Consider the following 16959-nt stretch of genomic DNA (forward strand, 5'->3'; position numbering starts at 1 on the left):
AAGCGATTCGTCAAATATGTCACTGTGCATGACCATTTTGTTTTAATATGCGAGATGCTCTATAGAATCACTAGATTCACTAGGGAAATTCTTTAATAAAACCGAACGAGTCGATTAATGCTTTAGCTGTAAATATGGCACAGGAACAACGAGCCGCCCCCCCTCTGCCGATATTTCACTGCTTACTAATTTGGTGACATTATTAGCCAATAGAACTTGGTGAAACATTCCTGTGTGCTCACCTGCATGTAATTTCCCAGAATCCCTGGCGGCAGTGGAAGCACTGCATGCTGGGAGATCATGGTGACAAGCAGGGCTGCAGACCAGTCAGACACGTGAATGTGCTCACACGTGGGGTTTTTATTTGCGGTGTGCTGTACGGTGGGGTTTTTTTGTCACCATAACTTATTTAATGTGCAGGTGAAACATTCCGTAAGGAAACAATTTTAGGGGGAACGGAAGCTAAAAATATTGCAACTGCTTTTCAGACAGTTTCGCTCACCGCTACCGACAGTCTACCCATTTTCTGGACAGTTTCATTGTACGACAATGCAATAAGCCACAATACACACAATGATTTACGACCCATTGGAAAACTATTGTTTATTTAGAAAAAAAAAAAAAAAAAAAGCTTACACTGGTAGAATTCAGCAGATAAAAATTTCTTTAAAAAAAGTCTTTGTGAAACTTTTCAGACTAAAGTTCGGCGATACAAAGCTCCTGTAGATGTATAATTGAACCCTAATTTGTTTCGGGGACCGCTTGTTCTCCCTCAGTTTATTTAAAAACATTATGATAAACAAAAACGTGTGGCATGGGACATTGTAGAGAGAACGGTCTTCTTAAGATCCTCTTGTTCTTTAACAGAAATTTGATGTCCTACACATAATATACAAACAATTCCTATTCATCAGCATGAACATAGTGCTCCCACGTCTTACTTACAGGCCAAGTAATAAATAAAAACGGAGTTTAAATGAGGTAAATTCAAAAAAAAAAAAAGTTGAATAACTGTTTATTTGTTGTAGCAACATTAAAAAAGTATGCATTTCCGATTCCAAAGAATGACTAAATTCCAGGCAGTATTCATACAACGTAAAGTGAAACCCTGTACAGAGGGGTGCTCCACTCCCATCCTCAAGCCCGCCCAACAGGTCAGGCTTTCAGGCTATCCCTGTTTCAGCACAGGTGGCTCAGTTTTCAGCTGAGTCACTGATTGATGGAGTCACATGTGCTGAAGCAGGGATATCCTTAAAACCTGACCTGCTGGAGGGGTTGGAGTTGTGAACCCCTGCTCTACACACAAAGTAACCTCATTTGCACTGTGGCGTGTGTCTGTTTGCAGCACATTGTGCTTAAAATTATGGGCTACAACACTTTCAGCCACGTACTGAAAATAAATGGGTAAGAATCTCAGCGACACAAGTTTAAAATACAGTAATGCACAACTTAAACATTTACTGGAGGGCGAACAGAAACGTAATGCAAATAAATGAATAATTTAAGGGGATGGAAACGGGCATTGTTCATTGCCGAATATCTGTGCAATCTATATTGTGGTGAATACACATCTGTTCACAGCTGGTCACCTTCCAATTTCAACTCCACCTGCAAAATACCACGGGTAGATTCGTTGTGAATTCTGCACAGAAAATAAATAATTGTTTCTTAAAAAATGTAAACAAATTACCGTAATGTTAACTGCTTAGCTATGAGGAGGACTCTGCTACACTAATGTAATGCTTTAAGGCAGGGGGTTCTCCCCTCCATTCCCACCCCTCTCCCTTCAGTCCTCAAGACACCCCCCCTCCCCAACGGTCAGGTTTGAAGGATATCCCTGCTTCAGATCAGGTGGCTCAATCTTGGACTGAGCCAATGAGTGAGCCACCTGTGCTGGAGCGGATATATCCTGAAAACCTGACCTGTTGGGGGTGGGGGGGTCCTTGAGGACTGGAGATGCCCACCCCTGATGTAAGGTAATTAAACATTAGATACATTTATAATTTACTACAGCAACAAAATAGGATACATTGCGATTAACAGTGGGGTCTACCAAGATATGCGAGAGACTTGAATAAAACCACTTATTCAGTATTGTTACACGAAAACGAGCCCATGTAAAAATATAATATAAACGATGGACTTTTCCATTCTGCTTAATACAGATTGACATCATCGCCTTAAGGGTAATTAGTACAGGGCTCTTTCATGCACTGAATACTACACAGGTGAAGAATGCCGAGAACAGGTATACTCTGCTAGGGATGTATTACGTCATTCAACAATGTAAGTGGCTCAAAGCAGCAAACCCTTATCAGATTAAGCCTGACGCGTTTCATGGACTAATGGGAGAAAGGACTAATAAAAATACTATTTCTACATGGTACACAATGTACTTGTAGCAACACCCACAAAACTGCAATTCACATCAGTGAAGGAGAAACCTCCAATTTTAATCATAAGCATCGATCATCGATCAATGGTGAAAACACACTAACACATGGTGAGAGAAGCGCTCGCAGGGTAATCCAAGTGCCACAGTGCCCGATACGTAGCCCACTTTATATAGTGGGCATTTTTCTGTTTAGTAGCTATTTTAGCTGCTCTTGTTAACGTTTTGAGCACTGATGCCCGTGTTTCCTTGTTGCGTGTCTTCCCCCTTGCTTGTTGGGATTTCTCAGGAACATTGGAATGGGCGACACGGGTTCATAGGATTACCCTGTGTGCGTTTCTCTCGCCATGTGTTTTTTCCCCATATATCGATGCTTATGATTCAAATTGGAGGTTTCTCCTTGTGCTTCACTGATTTGCCGTTTTGAGAGTGCTGTGGGTGTTGCTATAAGAAGTACATTTCATGAGGATTTGGGAGATCCTCTTACCCACGTGCACCATTACAAGTCTTAATGTTGGTTTAAAAGTGGTAGTACTGGCTGACTAACTTTCTATTTTTGTACCAAGTACACAATGCTCAACACAGAATGAGCCATCCCAAATTCCTACCAGTGGAGCCTACAATCTATTTTGTTTTGCATCAATGAAATAGGGATACAATTGTAATTTTCTAATGTCAAACAGACATTGCTGGTATCAGGTAGAAATTTCTGATTCAAAGAAAGTGTTTTCACAGCATTACTCATCCTTGATGTAACATGAAATTATCTGAGAAACAACTGCTATCTTAAATTACACGTCGCAATTTGTGAGTAAGACACAGTAACAATTTGAGAGTGCTACAAAGTGACCAAATAAAGTGGTATATGAAACTTACCTTGAATGAAAAACACTTCATTATCTGTGCTTATCAGAAGATTTATGGGTAAAGCTTTTATTAAGGAATAATTGCAACACAAACAAAACTTAAATATAGATATACACACACAATCACAATTGTGCTACAAGAATTCACAGCTGCAGTGACGTAGCTAGATATTTGCGGGACCCTGGGTAAAAAAAAAAAATAAATTCAGGGTTCCATTAATATTAATACTGACTGCAATTTTTTTCCCTCCCCCACATCCTCATCATCATATCTCCCCCCTCTTCATCAGCATCTCTCTCCCCCCGGTCATCATCAGATCTCTCTTCTCCCCCCCTTAGGGTGACCAAATTTTCAAATGTAAAATACAGAGACACATGCACCCCACCCCCCTTTTATTTTTGCATTCTTCCCTCTCCCCCCAAACTCACTCTTCCCCCCCCCCGCCTCCTCTCTCTCTCTTCTTTCCCCTTTCCCTCTCCAACACACAACCACCGACACCCCTACACCCCCATCGACACACACACCCACCCACACCGACAGACCGAGACAGACAGACAGCGAAACACCGAGACACAGACAGACCCCAACACCCACATGCGGAACCAGGAGATGTAGAGAGGAGTCACTATGAAGTGCTCTGCAGCGCCACCTGCTGCCCGGAAGTGGTTAAGCAGCCCTGTTCTCCTCCCTCCTCCCAACAGCCGGCATCCTCTGCTCTCCTCCTACCCGTCCAAACCCGTCTATCAGAAACGATGGGCCGTCGACAGAGGGGGGGGGGGCTAGGAGGGCGGGTTTGAGAGCAGGACCCCGAAGAACACGGGTCCCCGGGCTTTGCCCGAGCTATAGCTACGCCCCTGCACAAGAGCCATGTCAAAAATGATTCCTTTTAAGTTTGACACACGTTGAGCTGAACTACAATGAAACTAGGCCAAGACAAACTATCTTTTTAAATTTGTTAAACTAATCACGGATGATAAATCGTAAGCTTTATGTAGGGTGATGAAAGCAGTCACCTTACCGATCCTTGCTAATATACTACTGGGTGCAAGATTAATTGGAGAAATAGTACTGAAACTATTTCAATGATGTGTACAGGACTAATTTAGTGATCGAAGGGTGTAATGTGTGAATGTGTGCAACACACACACACACACACACACACACACACACACACACACACACACACACACACTGGCCTTTCAAATAAGGTGGTTTGTAAGTGTTCTACAATAAACAGAACATCTTAAATGTTACAGCAAGTGAGCATTGGAGTGCTTCAGAAACCGAAAATAGAAGGATATTGCTTTTTCTCGTCTTTTCCCCCTGTATTGTCTCTCTTCTCTTTCTTTTCAGATTTGTCCTTGTCGTGCCTGGATTCCTACAAGAAAACAAACCCTAGTAAATGCAGCCTCACTTTGATCATATCATGAAGCGGATTATAATTTCTCAAACATCCAAGGTGCTTCGTTTGAGGGAATTTTTTTTTTTTTTTTACTAAAAACACCGATCAGCAGTTCGCACCGATCAGCAGAAACGCAATTTATGTTTTCAGGTGTCTAAATATAATAGCCTTTGAAACTAAGTCTTTTCGCAATGTAGGGCTTTCTTTGTTGGTATTGGGGCTTAGAGTTCATGCAAAGTGCCAGTGCGAGGGTGTAATTCTCTGCCAGTTTTTCAGGCCTCAGTTCGAGGTAGAAGATGGCACAAATAGTCTGCAGTGAGCATTGATATATGTAACACTTCACAGGCAAGCTGTTAATTTTTCGTTTGGACCGGTGACTTGTGATTGGCAAATGCAGTACCAAGCGGAGCTGTGTGCAATAATCACATTATAAAGAAATAATGCAGAATACCCATTAAAAAGGAGTTCCTTTTCTTGGTATGGTTAATAACATTTTTTTGTCATACTTACAAATTCTTCCCTTACTTTCAATTTAGTATTTCATTGATCAAATCAGGACCACTCTGATTTAAAAAGCAATGAGAGATTGACTTACTTGGCTTCAACTGAATACCTTCCTGACACGGCAGTAGTTAAAGCAGCAGTTCAAGTTGCCGTTATAAAAAATATATATATATATTTTTCCCATTCAATATGTGCATCAATACAATCTGCAGACTGACAAGTGATTAGCTAAACTGCAGATCGATCCGTTCTCCTGTAATCGATCGCCTGCTCCGGGTTATTCAATTCCGTTCTTGCACAGCATTGTGGGCAATGTAGTCCTGGAATATGATTGATTGCCCAGTTACTAGATGCAATTGGTTCACTGCTAGAGAGAGGGCGGGACTCAGGAGCCAGAGCCTATCAGAATGGGAAGGGGGCTGTCACTTTGGAAATGCTTCCTACATTAGAAATATTACAAAATTTCTTTAAAAACATACAGTATATATATATATATACAGTGTTCGACAAACCTATACATTTGCTCGCCCCGGGCGAGTGGATTTAAGCCCCGGGCGAGTAAATATTGGCCCAAGCAGCACACGTTTGGTACTAGGTGGCGAGTAGATTTTTTTGTGTGGCGAGTAGATTTTTTGGTGATTTGTCAACCACTGTATATATATATATATATATATATATATATATATATATAATTATTTTTTTATGCTTCAAGTATTTTCTCGTAGTACAGAACTGATGTATTAAAAAACCACACATGTAGGATATTGCTTGAACTGCTGCTTTAAATATCACAAAAAAGTGTACTGCCTATAAACGCTCCATGTTAACTTTATCATGGCAACCACACTGCAAATTCATTATTGATAGCCCACAACATATGGATAAAATATCTAAACATCACTTTCACGCTTGATTAGGGGGCTTGGAAGGGGTCGCAGAAAAAAGTTGCCGTGCAAAGAAAATGCTTAGGCGTTGGAAGAGATGGTCATTGATTTGGAGGCGTTTGGGGCACTTAACTCCAAGCACAATATTAGAAATAAGAGACATTCAAGATACGTGGGGCGTGGGTTTTGGCATTCCAGTTACCTTCTTACTGCCCGAAGAACTTTTTTCCATCTTCTCCGATTTCACGAGATCCCCTTTTTCCTTACTTGAAGATTTAGATTTATTTCTCTCTTTTTCATTGGACCGTGGGGAATCGGACGGACTCTCACTTTTGCTGTGTTTTGAGGAGCCACCTAAAACATTACAATTCAAGGGAATGAAACACGATCCGCAATGTTTTAGGGGGAATCTAAGTAACCAGAGGTGCGCGTTTGTTCAGACGGGGGATACAAATTGAGATGTCTTCCAACGGTCAGAAATTAAAAAAATGTCACTGACATTTAACAGCAAAACTATTCCTTTCAACGAACAGTAGCTTGCCAACCCATCACTTACTCATTACAAAATGTAGTATAGGCCCCTTGTTGGTCCATCTTGCCAGCTGTTTATTGTTGAGTTTTGGAATCCTGTATTCCCTAGATCTTTTCATAAAATAGTCCAGGGATCAGTTAAAGTTTCCACGGAAAGCAGAACGTCAAAAGGAAGTCCCCAATTTACCGAGGGCCAGTGAAAGAACTGCAATATTTTTGCTTCAGGCACTTGGCACCAGAAACTGCAATAATTGGACCATGGGATGTCTCGTCCTCTTAAAAGTTGCGTTACCTCTTGGGTTTTCTTTTCTTCTAGAGGTATGAAACAGAGGGTTTCCCCTGCTGAAGTCCATTTCATCTCCAGGGACCCCCTGCTTCCCGAGACACATGCCTTGGAAGGTGCCCCGGTAGCCGCACCAACGTCATCCCTGGCAGCTTCCCACTGGCCCGCATGACGCAGGAGCTTTAAATTGCACAGATACCGGCAGCACCTTCTCAGGTAAGCAGCTCTGAAATCAGGGGGTCCCTCGAAGCTGAAATGAACGTGGATCAGTTCCAGAATTCTCCTGCTTCCCACCTAAAGGTAAAGCGCCTTCAAAACTTTCAGTACCACAGGGGTCTACAATGCCACACGGTAAACTGACCTCGAATTCGGCCAAGTGATTTCTCCAGCATTGACCGAATGAATACACATTGCTTATACACATACTATTAACTTACCAGTTCCGTTTTCGTCTTTGCGTCTTTTTGATTCTTGCGTCAAATCGCGGTCGTTGTTTGAGTGATCCTGAAGCGACATTATAAAATGGGAAAACATTACACCGAATGTTTGTAAAACAGATCCGCCGCAATCATTTATTGATTTTATGGTTCTTTTATTATTTGGAGTTTAAACTGATTCTATCTATTTTTTTTTGAGTAGCAACGCAAAGTCGGACAATAATGGCAGTTACTTCCAGAAAGCCTGAAAAAAAGAAGACAAACCCTTTTTCGCTCTTTCCTTTCTTTCTCCTCTTTCTTCTCTCTCTCACGTGACCTCTCTCTTGATTTGTCCAAATCTTTCTTCTCCACTTCTCTCTCCTTACTTTTTGACAGTGCTGGGGTAGTGTGGTTAGTGTAGTGCTGTTAAATAAACAGGATATTGCAAAATTACAGTCTTACTTATGTACAGAAGACAAAGATCAATTTTCAGGCAGTTATCATATTCCGTCTATTTCTTCCCGCACTAAAAACGTACTGAAAAACACCACTTCTAGGTGCGATTATAATTATGTTTATACGTACTTCTGTGCTCAGATGCAAAACTATAAGATGTTTTATTGCTTTCAAATACTGAAGCAAAGTCATTTTGATACCAGCATGAAGTGTGATATTTATCTTCAGACGCCATGGAAACAGTGGTTCATTTTATTAAAAATGTGCCACTGTGAATATCTTTGCCTTTAACAGATCTCAGCATCACAAAATCAACTTGGTTTGTCATTAGCCCCAGAATCGTTGCATTTCTGATTTGTTTTGGATATGATATTTTCGGCCAGGAATATTTAGCTAGACAAAAACACAAAATTGCTTTGGATGAACAATTCGTGTGTTTAATCAATTATTTTTCCATTTCAAACGATTGGCAAACTCAGTAGTCGTGTATACAAAGAAAAAATTATTTTATTTATTATGGTATTTAAACGCTGGGCGTGCTAGGTTATTTTTACATTGCTTTTATTCCTTGTACTTGTTATAGTATACAAAAATATTCCATTTGTAAACGGAACACCTTTAACCAAATTATTAGCATTTCTGCTGGCCACTAAGAACCTGAGGGTAAGTGCTAGAGCAGGCGTGGTCAGCTCCAGTTCAAGGGTCACCAATAGGTCAGGTTTTAAGGATATCCCTGCTAAAGCACAGGTGGATCAATTAGTGGATCAGTCGTTGACAGCCACCTGTGCCGGGGACGGGACTGCTCTATGTTAAGCTCCGGAGACCACCATACCCCACCAGTTCCTTAGACACGTGTATTAGCTGCTGGTGAACTTCCCGTTTATTTTTTAAAGACGGAGCCAGCAGCCATTCAATAGGAAACTGAAATGTTAAGGCTTGGAGACGACTGGCCATTTTGTTTCGCCGGGGAAGTATTTGGAAACCAAGACGATCCCCACAGCTGAAAATAGAGCTGTGTGGATCCAGGCTTTATTGCTATAAACGTTTGTAAATCAGGGCTCTACAGTGTCTCTGTCACCAAACAGGCCAGGCTTTCAAGGTTTCTCTAACACCGTGAACTTAGCGAATTACTGCCAAGATGTAGGTGTTGCCCTCAAAACCTGGCTAGGGTGGTGGCCCTCAAGAACTGGTCTTAGGATATAGCATTAATTCTGAAGACCAATAAAGTACCTAATATGGACTAGTTAATTCTACATCTAATGCTGTTGGAGCGTAGTTGTGATAAAGAAAATAGGCGATTTGTCAGCAGTTTTCTCCAATATGTTTGTATTCACAGCTTCCCGCCTCTGGCGTGTTTGGCAAGAAAAGGTTTTACAGGCGCTCCTCGGTTATCCGACAGAATCCGTTTCGGAAACTAGAGTTCGATAATGAAAGCGCCGTAAAGCGAATCCCAGGTTAATGGGCGGCAGAGCGCGTCGGATAATCCGTTCACCCGTCTGCACTGGGCCACGTCAGATAAGCCATTCGTCGCAAAGCGAAACGACGGATAGTGAGGGCCGCCTGTAGAATGCCTCTCATTGACATCCACTGGAAGAATCATTGGGATGTTATTCATTAAATCACAAGGGCTTTAACAAGAGTTTCTGTTAAATAGTACCCCAATCTGCCCTATTGCAGTTTAATGAATAAACCCCATAAAGCCCAATACGCTAAAAGCACTCATACAATATATGTAGGCTTATGCACAGAACAAGGGCCCTTTGGCACAGTCAACCGTACATTCCTCAGATTTAAAACAATAAGCTGACCTTGGAGAGGGAAAGTGTCAGCGAAGTCATGTTCTTAGCCGTGGACCAGGCGTTTCATATTTCTGAATTTACATTTTGGATTATGCAATGCTTTACAAAACCAGTTGGGGTGTCACCATCTCTTTCTCAACCCCATTCTCTCCCTCTTCTGCCCCATCCTTCTCTCTCAATTCTCCCCCCTCCAGATCTACCTGTGGTACGGTTCGCCATGCGCAGAGGTGACAGAGAGCCCACCCAAGCCGTAATTGCGTAAGTTGGGCCAACTTCCGGTGGGGTCTACCTTCCGTGTTATGCCCAGGGTGGGCTCCCTCTGCTGCTGAGGCATAGTGCCCCATTCCTAGGTAAGAATCAACATCACAGGTAGGGCCCGGGGAAGACGGTTGGCCCCATCTTTGGTGGGCCTGACTGAAAGGCTTTGCGGGACGTATTTTGCCCACCCCTGGGCTAGTGGCACAAGTGTGAAGTATTACAGTGAGCATGCCTGTGGCTGTTCCCCTTTTAAGCTGTGAACAGAAGAGGGAGTCCTCACTCTCACATTTCTTACACACACACAGATGAGTTGTCGGGACACCTTGTGTGTAAAACGAGGCTACGGCACTACGAGGGGTTAAGTACATACGCTCTTATTTCTCTTTAACCTGTTGCTCCTGAAGGCAGCGTTTCGTGTATACTCCTTGTTTGGGAATAATAATGTGCTGTAAAATATTTATTACAAAGAAAAACCACCTTGCCCTTCGTTATACTGGAAAAAACATGCAATATAATTGTATGACAGCCACATGTATTTTAAGAAAGCACTGAAATGAAGCATTATCTGCACAGATATTATTATGATTACAGATTAATCCTGTTCTAGCAGAGTAAAGATTGTGGCGTTAATCGAGACACTCAAAACGAGAAGCACAGCTGACTGCAGATTCTCCCCAGGGACATGATTAGACCATGATGAAATCACTCTGAGCTGTGTTACCACTATTAAAACAAATAGGAATAATAGGGGGGGAAAAAGGAATCCAATTGTATGTGTTTGGGGGCGGAGAAATGTATTGTTCTCCAGCTGACAGATGAAGCCAGCGGCGTGACTGCTGTGTATTTTTAGTCAAGCTATGTGGGTTTATAGAGCTCTATGTACGCATTCCAAATGCTAGGGAGGCAAATCAGGGCAATTAAATAAAAACAAGGAACTAAAAACCAGCAAATCTCAAGACGCAGAGAAACTGAAGATGTTATATGAATAAAAAGCGAATTATTCAGGTGTTTTCCTACGTATATTTGTCACATCAGAAATGAAAGTAAAATGGAAAGTCTGTGATACAATCCTATATACGAGTATGCTACAATACAGCCCAACTAAACATGGTGGGAAGACGCAGGGGGCCAGCAAATCAGGACAGCTGCTGACCCCACAACATCCACAAAAAGGTGCACTCCTAATTGAATTAACGCCAATAGTAGGTTAAATCTTGGCCACTGAAAACCTTATTAACAGGGGAAAATAATCTAAGAAGATTTTTTTTTTTACATCTCAACGGTTTCAGGGACAGCAGCAGCTCGGAAGGTCGGTTTGTGTTTTTTTTTACCAGTTCGGAAAGGCTGCCGGGGTTGTTCAAGTTGTGTACTTAACATAGTACAGCCAACAAAAGACAAGGACGACTAAAACTCTTACAATTCTACTTAAGTGGACAAATTTGCTCTCCAGATTATTGGCAATGCGGTGGTGAACAGTGATACTCGGCGTTCGTATAGAAAGCAGTCTCTAGTTTTATGTAGTTGGAAAATGTAGGTAATATTCTCCCATGTCAACCAGATGAGCAAAAAAAACTGCACAGCAGCAGAAATGAGCCAGCCAAGGTGTGGAGTTAACAATATAAATAAAATACACAAACACACAGACACACAGGGCTCTTGATCAAGTGCCATGTGGGTGTGAAACGCGTTGGAGGATCTTTGTGCCTCGTTTTAATGTCTTAATCCAGTGTCTTTCAACCAGGGTTCCCCGGGCTTCCCTGCAATTTTCTGGTCATTTAAAAATGGTATGAAATATAGAAGAATTTACAATGCATCTGATCACAGAGTTACTACTAGAGAGGGTCGGGGGTTACCCAGAATTTCACTTGGGGTTCCTTAAACAAAAAAAAAAAAAAAGTTGGGATCCACTGGCTTAAATCAATAAATATGTATTTTTGCCTTCAAACCTGACATTCAAGTGTGAGTACCCTTTCTAATTAGCAAGGTTTTCTACAAGTCCAGACGCTGAGTATCAGGGACTGAAACTAGGAGCAGCTGCGATTGCTCCTTGGAGCTGGGGTGGTCTGTCAGTCAGTGTGGTTCCTGTAGGCGTTTGTGCATGGCCCATCTACATATCCATATGTAAGGTACAACTTTTCTAATACACGCTTGCAAGAGAAGGACATTTTGCACTTCAGAAAATTACTAGCGTTATTATAGTAATAGCTTACTTTTGCATACCGTGTCCATTTACACTTTAGAGCACCAAATCAGCTATCCTTTTGCACCAAGGAATTTTCTCCCATATCAAATCTACAATTTGGCTTCAATGTTCAAAACACCTTCAAGTAACTAGAGGTGCTTGCAAGGCAAGTGCTGAGCTGAACACATCCTATGTAACTGCTCTGCTTAAACTCAATAAGGATTTAAGTGACTCAAACCTTTGCTGAAGAATCCTTAAATTCGTTGAGGTTGTCCTGTAGAAAATGAATGGAGATGACACGTGAGCTGGCATAGTTCTCAGTAACCAGAGGCGCTTGGATAAGCCATGGTTGGGACCTTGAGACAATACAGCTACTCCTTTGGGGGGAATAAATCTTTGGATGCTGTTAAATACTGAACAAAGAAAATCAACAGGGATGGAAACGGCTGCATATTATACTGAAAAACAGTAATGTGTGCAATATATTTATTTTATTCTTATTTTTTTTTTAAAGGGTGTTCAAATATTAAATTAAAAAATATAAAAACTTCTTTTAGTTAAAAAAAAATATTCTAAACATTTTTTTTTTTTAAATAAAATAATGTATTCCCAATAACTAGGTTAAAAGTTAAAATATACCATAGCCATCCATTCTTAAATGGGAGGCCAAAATGTAGCCAAATTATTTGATACTGTACCCAAAAGTCTACATAAACTTCAGGTATAAGTTGATCTTGGTTCTTATTCTACATGAAAAGCCCCATATTTTATTCAAAATGTGAATGCTATAAGGCCATATTACCTTACCCCAACAAAAATTACATTAAAAAGAAAAGTGTTGGGAATCCGTTGAAAGTTGCACATCACGGTAATCCAAAACAGTGCTCCTGATGAAGTGTTAGGGACTTACAGTTTCAACGGCTCAACGTACGGCAAACTCAAAGATCCCATGACATTGGATGATTTAGAATTAACACAACACAGAGCACGGATTGGCTACCCTGAGTCTTCAGTGAAGTTTACGCCCACGATTTTGCGCTGCTCGGATGCCAGGGGGTGGTTTTTCTCTTGAACCGGTGAGAGGACGGTTAGGTAGCTGCCACATTTGCTTCTATCATAACGAAGGTATCAACGCGGCTGGGGCACGCAACAGGATAAAAAAAAATAAACCTTCGACACCTTGCAGGGAAGATATAACAAGCTGCATGCTCCCTCAAATTACACAACTAGAGGAGAACTGATCACCAGCCTTCTGTGATGCCTCCTTAGAAAGGCACGCTTTGGGAACGAAGCTGAAGAGGTATCTTGTATATCCCGTATCATCCACGAAATCTTCAGTGCTAAAATTTTCTTCAAAAACCAGTGTTGGAGGAAAAATAAAAAATAAATTCTCCGCAACTCAGCTCCAAGAACATGTTTGCTTGTAGCTAATGGCCTCACAAAAAAAAACAAAAAACACTGACTGCTTAAATATTTTCAGGCACTTCTGTACAGGCTCTCGCGCACAAATTTCCAGTTTTCATGCCATATGCAAGAAAACGACTGCTAGGTCCTTGAAGCTTCAGCTTCTTTATTTCTTTTTAAATAGAGAAACACGAAATACAAAAATAGTCCAAACCGGTATGGGAAATTCTACCGCAATTTAAAAAAAAAATGTATATAAAAAATATATATATATATGAAACAGGAAAAGAAAGGAAACCTCCAGCGATTCCAGGGGGACAATTGGCACCAAACTTCACGGAAGACGGACACTGGAACTCCACACAGGTGGGCCTAATATGGATACAGGCTTCCTCAAGCTATACTAACCTTTACTGCTGAGGAATGCGATGGAGAAGAATGGGTATCAATTTTGCGCCGTTTTTGTTCTGGAAAAAAAAATTAAATAAAATACAAGAGAAAAATTATACATTGAAAAACTAGAAGAAAAAAAAAAGCTATTCAAATTTACATCATGATTTACTTGCAAAATTATGATTTACAGGTAGGTCTTTAAAAACAAATGGGAGGCACCAGGCACATGCCCCAGTTATCAGCGCAAGAAGCCGGGTGAGAAAGAGAATATGCAGCACAGTAACTTTGAAGCAGAACGACTACTATTTTTTCTACTTATTTTTTTATTATAGGATTGAAGCTGGGAGCTGAACGGTGTTAATTCCAGCAGCGGGGACCCCCTGCTTTCAGAAACACTTACCTCGGTAGGGGGTGCAGGTATCTCTGTGCAGTTTAAATATCCCGGACACACTAGCCAAAAGCTGCAACGGATGACGTCACGGCTTCCTATTGGCCCGCGACAATTAAAGCCGCCATTTTGTTGACATTGCACACAAGTTCCCTGGCTGCAGATATACCGGCAGCCCCTTCGGAGTTAATTATCTCTGGAACCATGGGGTCCCCGAAGCTTAAATTAAACAGTCCAGCTCCAGAGACCCCCCCCTATTTGAATCCCGTAATTAAAAGAAAAACAAAAACGCGTAATCCGAATGCAAAACTTCAATATAAAAGACACAGCATTGACAGCTTCAGTTTTCTGCAAACTGATGGGCCACATGTACAGCGATTTAAATACTGTACAATAGGTAATTAAAAAAAGAAAACTAACAACGAGGATCTTTCAAACTTACCCCTTTCAGATTCAGAGGTTTCTGATCTGGGAACAGGGGACTTCAAGGACCCAGCAACAGGTGTTTTATCGGCTCCCTTAGAGCTTTCCTTAGATTTAGCCTCCTTTGTCACATCTCTCTCTCTAGCGGGTTCCTTTTCTTTTTCCTTCTCTGCAGCCAGTTTTGACTCGACGCTCCCCATCGCAGCCTTGGATTTCTCCTCCTTCTGCATTTTGTCTTCCTTCTTGACTTTCTCCTTCTCTTTCTCAGCTTTAGGCGTTTTCTCCTTGACATCGCGGAGTTTCTCCTCTTTGCTTGCCCTATCTTCCTTGGTTTTGTCTTTCCCATCCTTCCCCTGTGCCTTGGCCTCTGGAGGCGCCGCGGGAGCCTTTTCTTTTTTCTCTTTCTCCTTTTCTTTCGCAGCTTTATCTTTGTCGTCTTTATCTTTAATCACTTTGCTGCATATGAGAAGAACAGGTTGTAATGTGGACTTAATGTGATCTAATGACAACGGATGCAAGATGGCAAGCTCAATGAGAAATAAGATTCTGTAAAATAGTCTTCTAATTCAAGGTTGTACTCCCTGACATGAGAATAATATGGCAAGTATTAGTACAGGTCTAGAGATAATATCCTAAATTAATAGGGAGAGTGTTTAAGTTACTTAATTATATATTAATACAAGAACTCTTAAAACAAACAATCCCGGAAGAAATAAAATCACCCAATGAGGGCAAAAATAGCAGCACACTGCCAAAAAACAAAACCGGGCTAAAGATGCCGTTGGGTATAAAATATAATGTTTATTTAATCCATGTAAAAGGAGGCCAACATACCTCCAACGCATTTCGCACCTATCAGTGTGCTATATCAAGGAGTTCATAGCCCCTGTAATCCCGCCCACTTTGGAAGTTTAGGAGCAAATACGCACCTGTTAGAAGCGCTGTTTCCATTACTTGCAGTCACTTTCGGTGTTGCGCCGGCAGCTTTATTAACAACTTTCAGAGCACTCTGAGATTTCTCCTTTAATTTGTCTGCCAAGAGAAATACGCGACACTAAGAATACAACAATAGCAGGGCGTCTTACTGAAGTAACTAAAGGACTCATTGGGCGATTGTCCGAAACGGAGACTCCTTCCTAGTTACAGTTTCACCCAAACCCGTTTATTACATTTCAATAATAAATAATGCTCAAAAAGACCCCTGCATTGCACTGCATGTGAGCAGCAATACGTCAGGAGGCAGTACTACACTGGAGCAGATATGGTAGCCAAACACCCACAAATGCATTTCTTGCTCATATTTTAACTGACTGACAGCTGTACTTCCTCTGCCTTCCAAAAACAAGGTAGCATAATATACAAATGATCCATGATTATGCAAGCCCTCACTGTATTTTCTATTATTTCAGACATATAGATAGTGTTTGCATGGTTCATTTTTCTTTTCCAGTGCAATTTACTTGTGGTGAAACGTTCAGTACATTCTTGATGGATTGTTTACTGTAGCATTTTAACCAGGGAGGATAGAAATAGTATTGAAGCAAATCAAAAATCTCTCGCTGCACAAAGCCGGTATGAAATAGCATGGAAACTCCAGGAGTAAAGAGATTTCATTACAGTATATATATGGTGTATTTAAGAAAAATATAGTACCCTTGCATAAGGATCTAAAAGTGATAACACCGGAGCATTCTACTGCAGAGGAAAATGGCAGAGCAGCAAAAAGCCCAATAGGTAAAAAATACTTGGTAGATAGTGTTAAGAAATAAAGTACCCTGGTGTCTCTAATTTATTATGTCTGTAATAGCTACTAAGCAATAGGGCTACATACCAGTCTCCTCAGCAGTGCTTTCTTCCAGTTTAGTTGCATTCATCAAGACGGATGCAGACTGGGTAGCAGGACCTGGTCCATTTTGTACTGCAGGTGGTTTGACGCTCCCTGCAGGGGGATCTTTGTGATGGAACTCGTTTTCGGGTACCATGAAAGTTTTCCTGCCTTTCAACTGCCCAGAGTAGCTGTAATTCGCACAAAGTGTTACATATGCACAGGTAAACAATCAACTGCATACATTAATATGGGCTGTCTGTCCAGCACCCCCACACATCGCTCTGTACGCACAGCATCATGTTCACTCGCAGACATTGGCATTTCCTCCCTCTGCTGCTAAATTATAATGCTCAGAAATGTTTTACAGACCGCTCTAGTGGCAGAGACATTACCGACATAACTCCACACTCAAAAAAACTATTTGTTCCAATTGGAAACTGCCACATGCAGAAAGGACAATTATATGTCCGTTTTTAATAGGCCATGCCTACACTATCATAGTATGTTTGTTTTTAAGCCGGAGTCACAAATCTTCTTGTTACCGGATAT

General features: G+C 41.3%; 1 protein-coding gene across 6 annotated transcripts in view; it reads right to left on the bottom strand.

Annotated features, from left to right (window-relative positions):
* Positions 1-577: 577 nt before the first annotated feature.
* The window catches only part of THOC2 (THO complex subunit 2), a 68479-nt gene continuing 52097 nt past the window's right edge, over positions 578-16959 (bottom strand). Inside the window, exons 29-39 of one of the 6 annotated variants that reach the window (XM_075573410.1) lie at positions 16414-16598; positions 15512-15614; positions 14602-15038; positions 13787-13845; positions 12213-12248; positions 7565-7702; positions 7301-7367; positions 6252-6403; positions 4561-4637; positions 3269-3316; positions 578-1608 (exon numbers count right to left, since the gene is read on the bottom strand). In XM_075573410.1, the coding sequence (XP_075429525.1) occupies positions 3289-3316; positions 4561-4637; positions 6252-6403; positions 7301-7367; positions 7565-7702; positions 12213-12248; positions 13787-13845; positions 14602-15038; positions 15512-15614; positions 16414-16598 (1282 nt within the window). In that variant the 3' untranslated portion in view covers positions 578-1608; positions 3269-3288. Of the gene's footprint in view, positions 1643-3268; positions 3317-4560; positions 4638-6251; positions 6404-7300; positions 7368-7564; positions 7703-12212; positions 12388-12781; positions 13846-14601; positions 15039-15511; positions 15615-16413; positions 16599-16959 lie in introns of those variants that run through there. The other 5 variants (XM_075573411.1, XR_012788428.1, XM_075573412.1 and 2 more) reach the window with 5 other exon arrangements.

Source organism: Ascaphus truei, chromosome 16 (assembly GCF_040206685.1).
Source record: "Ascaphus truei isolate aAscTru1 chromosome 16, aAscTru1.hap1, whole genome shotgun sequence".
Taxonomy (NCBI): Eukaryota; Metazoa; Chordata; class Amphibia; order Anura; family Ascaphidae; genus Ascaphus; species Ascaphus truei.